The sequence below is a fragment of the Gymnoscopelus microlampas genome (assembly GCF_963454915.1).
Source record: "Gymnoscopelus microlampas genome assembly, chromosome: 3".
Taxonomy (NCBI): domain Eukaryota; kingdom Metazoa; phylum Chordata; class Actinopteri; order Myctophiformes; family Myctophidae; genus Gymnoscopelus; species Gymnoscopelus microlampas.
In genome coordinates, this window is record NC_139940.1 from 4,941,990 (window position 1) to 4,960,495 (window position 18,506).

Consider the following 18,506-nt stretch of genomic DNA (forward strand, 5'->3'; position numbering starts at 1 on the left):
ATTGTGATGTAGGGTTTGTCTGTCTGAATTCTCATTATAATGTCACTCAATAGTAACGAGTTGGGGCCAAAGGTTTTTCAATGGCCCGGTAATCCTACCCACTGGAAGTGCCGTTCTCACTCCCAACTCCTAATAGGTTGGCACGCCTGCTGAAAACATTAAAACAAGGCAGATGCCCCATGAGGCGTGCCAGCCCAGTGAATGCCCATGGCGAGCGGTGCCAATCATAGCCAATCGGAATACAAAAAATAGGACAGATACTGATCATCTTTAGTAACAAAAAGTGTGTCTGAAGAAAACACTAAATGGTGGAAAATCTTTTCAGGCGCAAATGGGGAGTATATACATAGATTGTTTCGTCATCATCCAAGATTTTTATTATTATTATTGTACAACCTATGGTTTAAGCGTTATAGCGCCACCATGGCCAATAAAGATAATCATGCTGATTGGTCCAATATTGCCTGAGATTAACTATCCACAGACAGACAAACAGACAGGGGCGAAAATATAATCTCTGCCTTCTGGCCATTCTGTCTGATAAAGGCCTAACTATTAGAAACAAACAATTATTAAACTTACACTGTATCAATAAAAGAGAAAAAAAGGCAAAACAGGTCAAATATATATGTATAGCACATCATAAAATAAGTGAAATCACTCGACATGTCATCACTGTAAATGGAAATGAAAAATAAAATAAACCTGTGTTCTAATGGATCCAATGTAGTTATTATGAATAGTTGACAGTACTAAGTACATTTACTTGAGTACTGTACTTTTTTTTTTATTAGTATATTTGTATTTCTGGATACTTTAGGTGACTTTAACTCCACTACAACTCAAAGAACAATATTGTACTTTTAACTCCACTACATTTCTAGGAAGGTAAAATGTACATTATGCATTAACCACTTAATATCATCTCGTTCTCATCTCATGGGAAGGAGATAAACTTAAGATAAATCTAAATCAAAATGAGCCCAAAAGAAGTATTGGTCCAAAAAGACACTGATCATTGGAACACAGGCTCTTTTTTTACATTTCCTGAAAACTAGTGGTTTTGAACATACAAGGTTTCCACCCGACAGCCACGATATCCTAGTTTATCACAAAAGAAGTATGGTGTATTATTCTACATGAATCACAGCTGGCAACATGTTCATTTATCCTCCACACTCAGTCAATAGCAGTGGTGGAAAGTAACTAAGTACATTTACTCAAGTACTTTACTGAAGTACAATTTTGACTGGAATATGTCCAATTGTCAGTACTTTTACTTCTACTCCACTACATATGAGAGGCAAATATTATACTTCTACTCCACTACAATTATTTGAAAACTTTAGTTACTAGTTACTTTGTAGATTTTGATTATTATTACAAGACATGCATTTATCACTTCAGCCGTATATACATTTCGGCCATTTGAAAATAGCAGATCTACAAGCTCACAATGCGTCGCGATGCGACGCATTGTGAGCTTGTAGATCTGCTATTTTCAAAAGATTTTTCATACATTTTATTCATTTGAAAACTTGTGAAATGGGTCATTCTGCATTATCAGTACTTTTACTTTTGTACTTTAGTACATTCTGATACTTGTACTTCCGGACAGAGTATTTCTACATTGCAGTATTGATACTTTTACTTGAGTAGAAATTGTGAGTACTTTTTCCACCACTGGTCAATAGTCATAATAATGGTTTACATCTCACACATTAGCACAGAGAGAACAAGAACAACATTATGACAGTCAGTCATAATAGTTCTCCGGTAGGAGACTTGTAGAGACTCCACCGCTCATCACATTATTGTCTTAGAAATGAAACAAAAAACTAAACATCTCCATGAATTCAAGGGTTCATGGAGTGTGGAATTGATAGAAAATAAGTATTTTTTGGGGGGTGAACTACTCCTTTAATGTAATTACAAAAGTTTGTACTTCTGTACGATAAAATGTTTGAGGTGTTTTTTTTGGTACTAATTACTACTGTTTAACTTGACAAAGCAGAACACTAAGCTGCAGTTTCATCAATGAAGTTAAGAGAAACATCACTTCTCACCACAGGAATACAACTATTGATTATTTTCTTATTGATTACCTTTTCAATTATTTGAATTATCAAGAAACACATTTAAAAAAGAAAATGATTCATTTATTTTTCGCACACCAAACATTTTGAAAAATAGCCGATCTACAAGCTCATTGAGCTCATAAATATGATATTTTCACTATTTTCTATAATGTTTGAATATTTCTTATACTTTTCATCTGTAATGACAAACCCAAAATAGAGATTGATTATTAATAGATTATTTTAAGACATTTTCAATCATCTGCTATTTTTATAATGAATTAAATGTATTAGTTTGATTAACTCTCTTACTTCTACCTCTCACTGATCCAGTAGGTGAGTAAAGGTACAACTGTTTGTACTTCTGTACAATAAAATGTTTGATTCTTTTTACAGTTTTACTGTTTAACTTGACAAAGCAGAACACTAAGCTGCAGTTTCATCAATGAAGTTAAGAGAAACATCACTTCTCACAGATACCGTAGGCCCAAGCTGAACTTTTGGCATTCGCCCATCCTCCACCACCGTACCAGTAGTATGCACAGTTCCTGTCTTCATCGTTACGAGGCCGTCCTCTGCCCCAGTACCTGCAGAGTAAACAACATGATGTGTATTAATCACACCCACTCAGTCTCTCACATACAGTGACTTTGATAGAACGACAATAGAACAAAATGTAAAATGTCTCACTGTGTTGTTGTTAGTGGAGTTCCGTCTATCCAGGTCCAATTACCAGAAATCCTTTTCAGACCAATGTATGATAAATACCGATCCCCAGTGTGCAATCCTCTGATGAATTCCTGATCATTTGTACATGATTGAAACATAATTATTTTTTCTCTGATACGTTCAGGTTTTCTCTATAATCACAGAATGACATCACATGCATGTGATGTCATTCTGTGATTATAGTGAACACATAGTTATGTGTCACCTGGACGCACGCACGCGCACGCACGCACGCACGCACGCACACACACACACACACACACACACACACACACACACACACACACACACACATTACTATACCTGTGATGATATCAATATTTTACCATGCCGATTTTATGAATGCCATTTTTACCATTTTTAAACCATTCTGAACCCTAATAACCTGAAAGCAGAGAAAAGCTGTCTAAAAGCTCACAACGTGGCCCGCTGTGACACGGTGTGAGCTTGTAGATCTGCTTTTCTCGGCGTGTGACAGAGACGTGCAACTAAGTATAAATCAGACATAACTCCAACTTTAACCCCTAAATGTGTTAACCTGACTCCACCAGATGGGGGCGGTATTGAGTTCACAGGTTCACAAAACCCTAACCCTAACCCCAGCCTGAAGCTTGTCCTAGTTTTAAGCCTATAACTAAAAACTATATTTATAAACCATAGAACAACTATTTCTCTTGTGAGAACCAGGACAACAGTCCCATAATGTATATTTCTTCCATTTTACTATTTACTATACATTTGGAGACATTTGGCCCCTCGAAGGCATAGTAATACAAGAACACACACACACACACACACACACACACACACACACACACACACACACACACACACACACACACACACACACACACACACACACACACACACACACACACACACACACACACACACACACACACACACACACACACACACTAACCTGTTCCTCTTCATTGTTAATGATCACCAGATCTGCTCCTGTCTTCAGACATAGTTCTCTATGTTCCTCCCAGGTTTTCCGTTCAGCAGTCCAGTAATAACAGCTGCATCCAAACGTCTTCCATCCACTGGGACAGGACTTGACTAAACATCAAACAGGAGTTTTACTGATGGCTTTTCAATGCACTGATGATCAATTCTAACATGTTGATTAGTTATCACTTAAACCCTATGTAATTCATTGACCGGGGTCCCCCAGGGTTCTCTACTATACTAGGACCCCTCCTTTTTCCCTCTACACCACATCTCTTCACTGAAAATAGCTGATCTACAAGCTCACAACGCTTCACAACCAGGAGTCACCAACATGTCATAAGACTTGTCCATGTCTGTGGCAATTTATAGATTTTGAGAAAGAAATTATGAAAAATATATCAATGTATTTCATTATAAATAAAAATATGTCTTCTCTAAATATTCACAATCTAATATTTACTGAATGTGTATATTAATCCATTAAGACCGGGTATGCATCTGTGTCATTTTTTGATTTCTTTGGCTATTCAAAAATAGCAGATATACAAGCTCATTGCGCGGCACCGAGTGCCGCGCTATGAGCTTGTATACCAGCTATTTTTGGAAAATCGTGAACATGTGGGCAAATCTTATACATTTTGAAAGGAAACATTTGTAACTAAAATCTTTGCTTCTAGGGATTCTACAAATGTCTTCTAAATCCTAACAGTTTTTTTTTAACGTATGTTGCTATAATATCAGTCGTTCTCATACTTTTTCATGTCAAGGACCCCCAAAATTATATGTAATTGGCCGCGGACCCCCATCTCAAAATGTTTTGTTCAAGGGACCCCCCCAGAAGCAAAGATTTGAGTTACAAATGTTCAAAGATTTTAAAAAATGTTCATGATTTTTCAAAAATGTTAGATCTACAAGTTCATAGCGCGGCATTGGTGCCGCCCTATGAGCTTTCTGCTATTCTTGAATAGCCAAAGAAATGTTAAAATGATTGCGTTTGGTAAAGTGTGGGGATGACATATTACATTCTAGTCATTATTTACCCCACACCCACATCAAAGCACCTGTACATTATGTGCCCCGCCCCCATACCATTATGAGCTCACTGGAGGAAGTGGAGAGAATGAAGTCCGTCTTAATCTCATGGGAAAGTGGAGATATTTTACTAAATGCACGTTTTCTGTCATTAAATGTCAAATGGATATGAAACTAGAGCGATGGTTCTCAACCTTTTCAGGCCGTGACCCCCCAAAATAATCATATTTGAACAGGGGACCCCCCACCCTGACAAGCCCTATGGATAGTAGTTGAGGCATTACATTTAGGTTGACTCTGTTTCACAGATAAAAATTGTGAAAATAGCCGATCTACAAGCTCACAACACAAAACCTTTCCCCCTTTCTTATATTAGCCTATTTGAGAATTTGGCCAATGTTTGACCAGTCCAGTTTTAATAGTAGTTTGTTGATTACTTTTGATGCAGCAAGGGTCTTTTTCTTTTCTTTCTTTCTTTCTTTCTTTTTTAGGTATTAAAAAAGGACTTAACCCATTAAAACCGGAACGTATCTGTGTAAGCACTTTAACCATTATTTCATACTTTGGCTATTAAAAAAAATCTGATCTACAAGCTCATAGCGCGGCACTCGGTGAGCTTGTAGATCTGCTATTTTTTGAAAAATCTTTGAATATACGTATATTATGTTTTAAAGCGATTTTTTCTTACTCCGATCTGTGCTTCTGGGGGTGCCCTTGACGTGGAAAAGGTGGAGCACCACTGATATAGCAACGTACTGTTAGGATTTAGACAACATTTTTAGATTCAAATTTGGCCGCAGACCCCCATCTCAAAATAATTTGTTCCAGGGACCCCCCAGAAGCAAAGATTTTAGTTTAAAATGTTCGCTTAAAAAAACAGATATATTTGAAGAAAAAAAAAATACGATTTTTCAAAAATAGCAGATCTACAAGCTCATAGCGCGGCACTCTGTGCCGCGCTATGAGCTTGTAGATCTGCTATTTTTTCAAAAGCTTAATAAATATTAAAATGACAGATAAAGTTCCTGGTCTTAATGGGTTAAAGTTCCTTAAATTGTCACTTCACTGTCATCTCGGGACCCCCCTGGCGGTCCCAACCCTCAGGTTGAGAACCACTGAGGACAATTAGCTGACCCCAAGTTAATTATTAGGTCAGGTGGTTACAAGCAAGCGTGTAACAATCGCCCTTTTACTCTGAGGGGAAAATTATTATCTGAAAGGAAAATCAACAGGATCGGCAGGATTTTAACTTCAGTGAATTTATTTAAGCCACAAAATAATAAATGCCATTATAAAATGGCCAAACAAATCACTTCTGTCCCTATCTCTTTCCCTACTAAACAAAACAAACAAACAAATCAACAACCCAAACGAACCCCTCACATCATAGATTCACCCGTGAACAATAAACAAAGTCACAACTTCAGTTATACAGTCAGAGCGCTGCACGGACAGTCGCTTACTCACTTTGTCAAACAATAATAAACTCCTCCTCCTTATGATCCGAACGGCCTCTCGTGGGGGCGATGTCTCAAGAGTGTCTATTGTTCTTATATCCAAACGAAAATGTAAACGGTCTTCCGCACAAACGGTCCAAATAATAACTAAAGTTCGGGCGGGGTACCCCTAATTTGTGATCCACAAAGAAAATGGACGCTTGGTTTTGCCTCACCAGCTGCGGCGCCTCCCGACTGGCACCTCGCTCACAAACTCCACAACGCTAGAATCCAGCAACACTATTATGTTTAAACGTTGTTCCTTAAACTCAGTAATACTGGCGCCTGTAGGAGATCTCCTCTTTCTCTCTCCTGTCGCTTCTGCTACACAGGTTTGTGTGATCTGAGTTCTGCGCGCACCACATCCTCTATTTGTCAAGTAGAGTGTGGCATCAATCACCCAATCACCCCAGTGATCAGACCCATTACCTCACGTGAATTGGAAATGTCCATATTGCTTATATAGTGTCCAACATGTTACATATCACTTGTATATAATAATAACATGCATAAGTCGGGCAGATGTTACATATCACACGTATAAAATAACACCCATAGATCAAGCAGATAGATATAATAAATATAATGTGCATTTTGTCACAAGCGTTACAACTTTTAATGCAGTTGCGATGAGTTTCCTCTAGGGCATGGACATGTTCTAGAGAGAGAACATGAGAGAGATAGCAGAGGGGTGCACCCACCAATAGACAGAGAAAGAACACATGAGAGAGATAGAGGAAGGGGGGGGGGGGGGGTGTAGAGGTCAGGTAACTTTAGTATCCAGTGTGGTAACAGGATAGGTGGGCACCGCAATGTTAAATTGGCTATTTTGTCCAAATCTTCATTTTTAACATTTTTATATTTGGAAAATGTCTTTAAGTAAAGCATGCATGATTAGAACAAGTTTAAACATTCAACAATTAAGGTCTAATATTCCTAAAATTGCTAGAAATTGCTATAATGTATATCCATGTCATTTTGGGGCATAAACAAGAAGTTGACGGATAAAATTAAGTTTCATAATGATGTACACATGTTCACATCATGTATACTTCACAAATTACTTAAGAACATTTTTCAAATATTTATATATAACATTTTGGACAAAATGGAGGTGCCCAGATGTTTGTAGTACCCACCTATCCTGTATCCGTCAGTGATTTACTGTCTTTGCATCATTAGCTGTGCATTATTGTTTACCTCCATTCTGTCTATGGTTTCTGTAATATTATTCATCACTCTGTGGTCTGTGGCAAAAATCTAATTTTGAGAAACTGTCCACCACAAGCTGGCATGGTTGTGACCCCTGTTCACAACGCAATATGCTGTGAGCTTGTCGATCTGCTATTTTCAATGCACTGTATGTACTGTACACCTAGTATGACTTCTCCAGTAAAGAGACGGTAGGGTTCAAGTGGTTAATAAAAGTATTCAGGAATAAAGTTTTTTTTAAATATTATTATTAATAATATATTTTAATATAAATCTCTTTTAGCATTTCATAAACTTTAATGCTGAGTTCACACTGGCAGATACAAAAGATAAGATACAAAGCTACACAGCATATTTGCATCTTTGTGTCTGAAGTTGAAACCAGCTCAACTTTTTTGTATCTTTGAAGCTGTTGTATCTTTGTATCTGTTGTATCTTTGTATCTGTTGTATCTTTGTAGCAGCTACAAACGTCAGATGTATCTTTGTATCTTCATGTCTCTGGCTTCCATTGAAAATGAATGGTAGACTGTATCTTTGTAGCTGCCAGTGTGAACTCAGCGTTAATGCCATTCACACTTCCCTGACAATAATTAAAATATCAATAATAATCTCTCTCACCTGCTTTCTCACACAGTTTGTTATAGCTGGTCTTCCATTGGTTTCTGTCCACGGTCATGTTGTCAAAGCTGATCTTCCATTGGTCTCTGTCCAGGGTCATGTTGTCAAAGCTGATCTTCCATTGGTCTCTGTCCAGGGTCATGTTGTCAAAGCTGATCTTCCATTGGTCTCTGTCCAGGGTCAACTCCTTAATGGCTGAATTATCTGCAAAGGACCACCATGTTTGTTTGTTTGTTTATTAAGGATCCCCATTAGTCTACACCTTAGTGGAGACTATTCTTCCTGGGGTCCAGGCAAAATCATCTACCTTACAATTTGAATCCTGCGCCATGTCGGTTGTCCGTTGTATGTATGTATGTATAAGAGTGATGCAACACTGCATCACTCTTACTGTCTGTCTGAAACTTTACACTACATCATCACAACAAACCAACCTGTTACCAAGACGACGATGAGACGGTCGTCCCGAATATGGACACAACGCCAGTGTGACGTAATCTCACGACACGATGAGACGGTCGTCCCGAATATGGACACAACGCCAGTGTGACGTCAGCATGACATCACATCCTACCGACGTCAGCATGACATCACATCCTACCTATAAATTCTAGGATGCCGTCAGATCGCACCAGTTCGACGGCTTCCATCCTCAACACAACCCACGCCGCCAAAATGACCACCACTTCACCCCACGAAGGAACTCTCTCCACCACAATGACGACAACTTCACCCGACAAAGGTACTCATTCCACTCTGTCTTCTCACACGCCACTTACGCCACGTAATGTATATCTGCAAACTATAAGTAAATGCCAGTGGTGACCCACGCCTGGAGGAGTTCGACAAGTGGACTCTCAGCATTGGCGATGGCACAGCCAATGATGACAACAACTTCGTCTCCATCCCCGAGGACATGTGTTTCCACATTCAAGCCAACACCGCCCTTGACAACACAGCAGAGGAGAACTCCATGAAGGAGTTCTGCAACACCATCTTCCCTGACTTGCCCAACAACTTCACTAACACTGGGTGGATGGATGGCAGATCACTGCTTGCCCCTACCAACAGGGAAGTCCACACCATCAATGACATCATGGAGACCTGGATGCCAGGTACCTCCACCAAGCTCAGCAGTGCTGACACCCTGGAACACGACCAAGACGCAATGCGCTTAAACGTAGAATATCTAAACACCCTCTGCCCCCATGGATTTCCCAGGCACATCATCACCCTCAAGCCTGGCATGCCTTTGATGCTACTCCGCAACATCAGCCCCAAAGACGGACTCTGCAATGGGACAAAACTCTTATTCCAGAGGACCCTCAACAACAAGCTGCTGCTGTGCAAAATAGCAGCCACGCAAAAGGAGGTCCTCATCCCTCGAATAAAGTTCATTCCTGATGCTGGACTTTTCACTTTTGACTGGGCCAGGCGACAGTTTCCAGTCCGCACTGCTTTCGCCACCACCATCAACAAATCACAAGGGCAAACACTTACAACAGTTGGGGTCTGGCTTCGATCCCCTGTCTTCACTCACGGACAGCTCTATGTTGCCAGTTCAAGAACCGGTGACCCAGCAGCCCTGAAGTATGCCATACACCAGCAGGAAAACCACACTGAAAACGTCACTGAAAACGTGGTTTTCACAAAAGTGCTTCTTCCCCACTGAGGTAAGGCTGTCGCATTCTTCCATGTGTCGTTTCTGATTGCTCTACATTACTAACAATGCCTACAAATTCACACAAACATCACTGTCTTCACTCTCACATGATCCATGGTGGATTTCCCAGGCACATCATCACCCTCAAGCCTGGCATGCCTTTGATGCTACTCCGCAACATCAGCCCCAAAGACGGACTCTGCAATGGGACAAAACTCTTATTCCAGAGGACCCTCAACAACAAGCTGCTGCTGTGCAAAATAGCAGCCACGCAAAAGGAGGTCCTCATCCCTCGAATAAAGTTCATTCCTGATGCTGGACTTTTCACTTTTGACTGGGCCAGGCGACAGTTTCCAGTCCGCACTGCTTTCGCCACCACCATCAACAAATCACAAGGGCAAACACTTACAACAGTTGGGGTCTGGCTTCGATCCCCTGTCTTCACTCACGGACAGCTCTATGTTGCCAGTTCAAGAACCGGTGACCCAGCAGCCCTGAAGTATGCCATACACCAGCAGGAAAACCACACTGAAAACGTGGTTTTCACAAAAGTGCTTCTTCCCCACTGAGGTAAGGCTGTCGCATTCTTCCATGTGTCGTTTCTGATTGCTCTACATTACTAACAATGCCTACAACTTCACACAAACATCACTGTCTTCACTCTCACATGATCCATGGTGGACGTCTCACATTGTGTGCTTGACTCCTGCCTTCGCCTTTTCTCCCATTTTGCAGGCTCTGCCATGACAACCTGTGGGCCTGACGACGTCGCCACTGTCTTTCACACCATTTCATTCGTATACACCTTTTACACCAATAAACTGCTCACTTCATCTCCTGCCATTTGGTCTCTCTTTTAACATTGTACACCACTGCACACTGCTCACAGGTCTGCCATGCCAGGTGTGAGTAATCACAAAGTGGGTTTGGGTCATTGCAGAGGTGATGCACGTCACCTCTTTGTGAAGTGGGTATTTTCAAAGCCTGCCGTGGATTTAAGGGAGCACAAAACTCTCTCTCACACTGTGAGGTGCCTGTCATGGGGCACTGCCAAGTGGACGACGCGTCGCGCTAGACGTTCGGGCCGCGTAGCGGCCCGAACTTCTAGTCACAATACAAATCATAAAATGCAGTACAACATAATCAATGTTAGTGAACAAAAACACAGACTTAGATAACAGCATTTATATTAACAATAAAAAAATAAATTAAAAACAAAACAATGTCTTTCATTTGCAGGTAATAGAATAATAATAGAATAAGGCTACATGCCAGTCTTTCATCCACCCTCCTCCATGACAGCCTGGCATGCATAGCATCCACACTACTCCTTTTTTTCCCCATATGTATAATTTTTATCCCACAATTTTGTAACCCATATTTTTTCACCCAGTGCTAATTGCCTATGTAATCCTGGGCGCTACTCTCCCTCTGCCAGCCTAGGGAGAGCCCAAGCTGAAGCTCATGCCTCCTTCAATGCATGAGGAGCAAGCAGGCCGCTTCTTATCTCCCGACAGGGGGGAGGTTCCCTGGTTAGACGTAGCGCATGGAAAGAACACGTTATTCCAACCAGTTCCTTTCCCCTCCATCAGGCGTCCTGGCTGACCAGGGGGAGGCAGTATAGTGACCAGGATAACTGCATGTTTTTGTGAGGGTATTAACTACCCTAGGAGACACGGGGAGAACATGCAAACTCCACACAGAAAGGCCCTTTCACCAACCCCACCTAGTGTGTGGGCACTGATGACACGGAGGAGAGAACACGCCCCCAGCGCCCACATCGTCCCCGGCGGGAATTGAACCCAGGACCTTCTAGCTGTGAGGCGACAGCGCTACCGACTGCGCCACCGTGCCCCTCTTCCACACTACTCCTAACAGAGCAGTGAAGTGCTAGTCTTACCGCTCTGTTCTGAGCAAGCTGAGTGTGCTAGAGCAACACAGACCGTGTTTTTTTGGGGGTAAAGCAATAATGCTCTGATAGAGAGAGACCGTACCACCACACAGCTGATCTTATTATGCCTTTAATTAAGGATCTGTTTAAAAAAAGAACAAGCGAGCGGACATGAGGAGATTTTAGGCTGCAGGAAAAGCAAGGAGCGAAAACTGTCTTACTATGGAGTTCTCTTTGTTGCACATTAACCTTTGGTGCTTGCCTTTTTTGGTGTTAAACGGGGCATTGATCTTTGCAAATGATTAACACCGTCATACACAGCCAATGTATGAACGAGTGGGATCCATCATTAATACACCCGTGTATCACACGCATCAAGGTTGAATCTGACATTGGTCTTTACTTAAATGTCTACTATATTTTAGAGTATGTAAAGAGCTTTGTGAATGAGGCCCATGTTTCTGATCAGGAGTTTCTATGTGAAAAGGTTTCAACACGTATAATTAAGTATTAGTATTAGTATTACTAGTGAATCCACACACTATCAAAAGTGAAGGGTCATGTTGTAACAATCGCCCTTTAACTCGGAAAGGGTAACTATTAACTAAAAAGGAAACAACAGGATCGGCAGGTTGCTAGTTGTGGTTACTTTATTTCAAACCACAAAATGATAATTGTATCACAAAATAGTAAATAATAACACACCCTCTTGGGTTTTTAACTACTGTCCCTGTCTCTTTCCCTAACAAATAAAAGAAATAAACCAACAGATCAATCAACAACAATTATTTCACATGCACCCCCCCCAACCCAAACAAACCCCACTGTCCTTTGTAACTCCGCGGACCGCAACTTAAATAATAGACAGTCCCCGCGACGGTCCTCTTCTTTACCGCGCCTCCGTGGCTGTAAAGTTCCTTAATCCAAAAGAGATGAAAAGTCTCTTCCGCCCGACGCGGCCCAAACAATAGTTAAGTACGGGGTACCCCTAGTATTTGTAATCCAAAAATAACTGGCTTGGTATTGCCTCACCAGCTAGTCGGCTCCTCGTCACTCCAACAACGACCGGCGTCTCGCACACCACCGCAGCGCTCGAATACCCACGGCAGCAACTGCACGTTCCTCTTCCACTGGGCTCGATAGTTCTTTCTTGGTTGTAGGCTGCAGTTTACTGTCATGTTTAAACTTTGTCAGGCAAACGGCATAAACTGGCGCCTCGGATAACTCCGCGTTTTCCCCCGTTCCCTCTGGTACACGGGTTGTTTGTTCGATTCCCCTCCCCCCGTCACACACCCTCTATTTTTAACATCGGTTGGCTCCAATGTTCCAATCACCCGCAGCACTCAGCCCCATTACCTCTCAAGTGAATAGGAATATATCTCAGTGTCCAACATGTCACATATCACTCGTATACAATAACATGCATAAACTTAGACCAAATGTTACATATCAATCAGACATACTAACACCTATAGATCAAGTAGATAAATATAATAAATATAATGTGCATTTGTCACAGTCCCCCCCCCCCCCCCCCCCCCCCCAGCTGGAAGCTATTTCTCCAAGTCCTCCCAAAGGAGGGGTTGAGGTTGACCACATTAAAACACATCCACTTTTTACTCTTTCTTTTTCACTCCGTAATTATTAGGGCCTATCTGTCTCGCTCTCTAGCTGGACCTGACCTTTTCGGGGGCACTAGCTTTGACGAGTCTGTTTCTGATGCTTTTGACAGTGAATGTTTTCTCGCCCAGACCAAATCACCTGGCTGGAGCCGCGTGTTCCGCCAGGCACTGTCGTATTTGGCTTGCCTGGTGCGAGAGACACCCACCCTTCATTCAACTTTTTTGACCATGGCCCACTTGGTGTTATAGTCAAAGGTGACCAGCAGCATGGTGTTCTTTTTCTCCCTCGGGAACGGCCCGGCCGAGCCGATCCCCAGGACCTCTCCTGCCTGGTCAGCCTTAGTGGACGATAGTAGGGCGACCGGCTTACGATCCTTCGGCTTGCACCGCTGACAAACGCGACAGCAACTGACGTACTCCCACACCTGTCTGCGGATCGTCGGCCACCAGGCCACCTCAAGGATTCGAAGGAGTGTCCTCATGCAGCTTACCTTGATGACCTCTCGTGGGGCGGTCATGGAAATATTCCAGGAAGCGGTGGACCTGGCTGTCGGGCACCACCAGCTGATATTTCACTCCACGATCTTTGGACGGCTGCCTTCGGTATAAGACCCCTTGAATTTTCTCGTAGCCTATGTGGTCTGTCCACTGGTCGGACTGGCCTAGATTTTCCCGTAGATCTCGGACTTTGGGATCTCTCGATGGTAACCCCGGCACAGCCTCACACATCTGCGCCGACGCCTGTTTGGGCGGTGGCTGTGAGGCGCTTTGTCCGTTGATCTTCTTCCAGCGGGTGCTGGAGGACCGGCCATGGGAGGCAGTAGCGGGTGGCCCCTGAGATGCACCGGCGGGGTGACTGTGGGGAGTGCTGGTGGGTCGACCTTGAGGAGTACGTGTTCCACAGGAACGAATGTCCGGCTTTTGCCGAGCTTGGGAGCTTAGGTGTGATGATGTACCGGCTCTTTTTACCTTCGCCACCTCCTCGCCCCATTTCTCCTCTCTCCTCATACAATGTTCAATGACTTCTTTCCGGAGTCGATCAACTGAGAGTCTCCATCTCTAGCATCCTGCGAGCTATGTACCCCCTTAGGCTCAGTTCCCTATTAATGCCACTCTCCATTGCCTCTTCAAAATCCCCCCTGACCTGCTGTACCTCATTTTTGCAGGTCTGCAACTTGTCCCCTATTGAGGCCAATTGTTGCTGTACTGTGCAATCAGGGCCCTCACTCTCCTCAAAGTAGGCTGCCGCCTCCACTACCTGCTTTGTTTTTTCCCCATTCTGTTCCATTGTAATTTCCCCGTTTTTCCCCGGTTGTGTTTTTTACAGTGTTATTTATTTTATTTGTTAGGGAAAGAGACAGGGACAGTAGTTAAAAACCCAAGAGGGTGTGTTATTATTTACCATTTTGTGAAGACAATTATCATTTTGTGGTTTGAAATAAAGTAACCACAACTAGCAACCTGCCGATCCTGTTGTTTCCTTTTTAGTTAATAGTTACCCTTTCCGAGTTAAAGGGCGATTGTTACAATGTTATTGTTGTAAGTGCACAGTGGTATAAAGTAACTAAGTACATGTACTCAAGTACTGTACTTAAATACAATGTTGAGCTATTTTTACTTTACTGGAGTATTTCCAGTTTTCAGTACTTTTACTTCTACTCCACTACATCTCAGAGGCACATATTGTACTTTTACTCCACTACAATTATTTGAAAACTTTAGTTGCTAGTTACTTTGTAGATTTAGATTATTATTACAAAACATACATTAACCACTTCAGCCAGATATATATTTCGGCCATTTGAAAATAGCCGATCAACAGGCTCACAATGCGTCGCAATGCGACACATTGTGAGCTTGTAGATCTGCTATTTTCAAAATACTTTTATACATTTGAAAACGTGAAATGGGACATTCTGCATAATGAGTACTTTTACTTTTGGTACTTTAAGTACATTTTGATACCAATACTTTTGTACTTTTACTCAAGTAATTTTGTAACAGAGTACTTCTACATTGCAGTATTGATACTTTTACTTAAGTAAAACATTTGAGTACTTTTCCCACCACTGTAAGTGCATTATTTGACCTTTGACCAGCGTATACTCACAGTCCATGACCCTGTCTGTGGTTCTCACCACTCCTAGAACACACAGCGCTGTAAGGCACACTGCAGCTGCTCTAAAGATGCTTCTCTCAATGATGATGGCTCTCTGGACACCTGGAGGATATTAGTACAATAGAGTTCAACTTTAATATGATCAGCTTCAATGTTTCATTTCACAGAACTCAGAGTGAATACTAGAAAAACTCCTCGGAGCACAGGTCTCCGCCAGGTCAGGTCAGGTTATTGTGGCCTCCTGGTGGCGCTGTAGTATGCCAATGTGAAATGGGTCCCATTTCTTCCTAGGCCTTTCACAGCAATCGGACATGATTTGTTCACGATTTGTTTTGCAAAAATCAACCTGCTGGTGGCGCTATAACAGGCCAATGTGAAAAGGGTGGCATTTCTTCCTCGGCCTAGTGGGAATGAGCGTGCACAATTTTACGGAAACTGCACGCTGCGTTCATGATTTGAGGCATTGTGTTCAAAACAGACTAATCCTGTAAACTTTGGAAGCCAATGTTAGCCAATCAGGATGGAATATGAGTAATCAGATAGATCCGTCTTGATCACATGATTAGAGATACTGTGTAGAGCTTAAGATTTCAGCCTGAGCCCGACGGAACCTGACGGGCCGGACCGGCACGGGCCGGACCGGGTCCAATTGGTCACGTAGTTGTCAGGCTTTGGGTCGGGCTGGGTTAGGCAACAAAATATGTCTTTATCCAAATAAATGTATATTAATTAAAGGTAGGGTAAGTGATTTACAGATGTGCCATTTCAAAACTTCAAATGTCCTGCCATCTCCAAGACAGTACATTTTCAGGGGATTCCCAGGGCAATAAGAGGGACAAAGAAGGGCATTTAAAATGCTGAATTATTTTGATGATCACTGCTTTTATGATGCTAATTAATTTGAGCAACTGGTCAAGGACCTCTTCAAATCAACTTTCGCCTCATAATGAGTCTGACACCTTCTTCAACACACATTCTTTTGTTCTCATGTATATGGCTGTCTGTTGAAGGGAAAAACAGGGGTGTGTAGTGACAACTTCTTTTCAGGGGCAAAACAGTGCATTTTTAAGGGCAGAAAAGGGAGGAAAAAATGCATTTTCAGGGCACTTTCAGGGAAAGAACAGTAACGTGTGAAGTTTTGAAGTGGCACATCTGTACTTTGATTAAAATACGTGTTAAATAGCTCTATTTTCTGATAGTACTCATTGCTATATGTTTGTTCAGTAAAAGGAGTCTCCATGTCTCTCCAGCTGTTTATTAAACAGAAAATGCATTTTCAGTTCTCTCTCCTGTTTGGCTTACATTTTGTCACTTACATGAAAATGTACTATATTCTGTTTACTAAAGAGCTGGAGAGACCCCTCTGACCGAACAAACACTCTGTGGCAATGATTACTATCAGAGTATAGTACTTTAACCTTTGTAGCGTATTGTGTTCACAATAAGCAACTTGTCGTATTACTCAGATCCGGTTGCAGGCAGGCAAGCATAGTGCGGTATATCCTGTTGTGTGTGTGTGTGTGTGTGTGTGTGTGTGTGTGTGTGTGTGTGTGTGTGTGTGTGTGTGCGTGCGTGCGTGCGTGCGTGCGTGCAATGTACGCCTGCTGCCTGATTTAGCGGAGGCTGTGTCCTCTGAGCGAGGCTCCAGTGTTTATTTGTTCCTTAATTAGGACGGTTATTACAATTATAGCCTAATTGTATACATTTATATAGCCCTACTGTATTTGCTCCAAGCTGTTTTTTTTTTTAAATAAAGACAGTTGGAAAAGGGGAGAATGACTCCTGTTCTTAACAAATTACCAAAATTAATTAATGAGAAAAAAGGCTGCATGCAGCAATTAAGCTTGTTTAGAAAAAATGACGGGTTTTGGGCTGGGCTGGGCCCAATTTGTCAATTATGTATCAGGCTTTGGGTCGGGCTGGGCTGACGTTCTGTAGGGCTGGGTTGAGCCAGGCTCAAATATTTAGGCCTGATTGTTAAAGCTCTAATACTGTGAACCGATGTGCGTGACTTTTGGAGAGCATCTGAAAGGAGTATTATCAAAAAAATCCTTTTAGCAAAAGTGGGCCTGGGCAGAGGTTTTTCCTTGGCCACTAGGGAGTGTGCGTGCAAAGTTTCACCATGACGCCTGGCGGACACAATAAATATAATTTACATAAATTATCTTCATTTTACAGCATGCAATTGTGACTTTATCGAAAATGTCACCTCATGAAATGAGAGGAGAAAAAAACACAAGGAGGAACAGGCTCTAACGTTCATTATGTTTCTTTTCATTGTTATTGGTCCAACATGGCGATATGTTCCTTGTAATCATTGGCAACTACTACTTAAAAATGTGACTGACAAGCTGCTGTAATAACGATGTGAGAAGAGAGAGAAACATAGTGTGTTATTGTGTACCTTGATCTCCTGTAGCCTCCTGTGGGCCTTGGTCTCTGGGATTATCTGCATCGCCCTCCTCCTCCACCCTCTCCTGCCTGTCTCCTCCAACGTTCCTCACCCTCCTTGGTCTGCCTGGCCTGCCAGACATCTTCAGGAACAACGCAAAAAAGTACCTTCAGTGAATTAGTACAAGTTTACGCTTATAAAATGTACATATATTATGCATTAAGTGATTACAATGTAATGTGTTATATTCATGAATATGTTTAAATATCATGTAACTCACTTTGTCCAATATCTGTTTTGTCCTACATGGGTCTTCACTGTTGCTCAACAGACTGTGAGCTGCTGTCTGTTCTAGTCTGACTTTAACACTGCTTCACCCAAGCAGGTGGTTTTGGACACACATCTGAACGCACACACAACCACACAAATGCGCGCACGCACACGCACGCACACAATGCAAGGTAGCCAATAGACTCTTAACCACAGGATGTACGTGTGAACATGAGTCTTGTGGGCGGAGAAAAAGAACAAAACGTTTTCTCCTCCTTCCTGAACAACTGCTGTAGATCTACCCTTTATTATGAGTTGTAGATCTACCCTTTATTATGAGTTGTAGATCTACCCTTTATTATGAGTTGTAGATCTACCCTTTATTATGAGTTGTATTTTGTATTCTGTGTCATTGTCTGCTGAAC

At 42.0% G+C, this 18,506-nt stretch overlaps 1 protein-coding gene across 1 annotated transcript; it reads right to left on the reverse strand.

Moving 5' to 3' along the window:
* Positions 1 to 2,410: 2,410 nt before the first annotated feature.
* On the reverse strand, positions 2,411 to 18,154 carry LOC311040847 (uncharacterized protein). The gene is made up of 7 exons (XM_084051213.1): positions 18,092 to 18,154; positions 17,824 to 17,953; positions 15,411 to 15,521; positions 8,125 to 8,328; positions 3,730 to 3,872; positions 2,769 to 2,878; positions 2,411 to 2,665 (listed from the first exon to the last, which is right to left on the reverse strand). Exons 2-7 carry the CDS (start codon positions 17,951 to 17,953, stop codon positions 2,542 to 2,544), a joined length of 822 nt encoding a protein of 273 aa, XP_083907339.1. The 5' UTR covers positions 18,092 to 18,154; the 3' UTR covers positions 2,411 to 2,541.
* Positions 18,155 to 18,506: the final 352 nt, after the last annotated feature.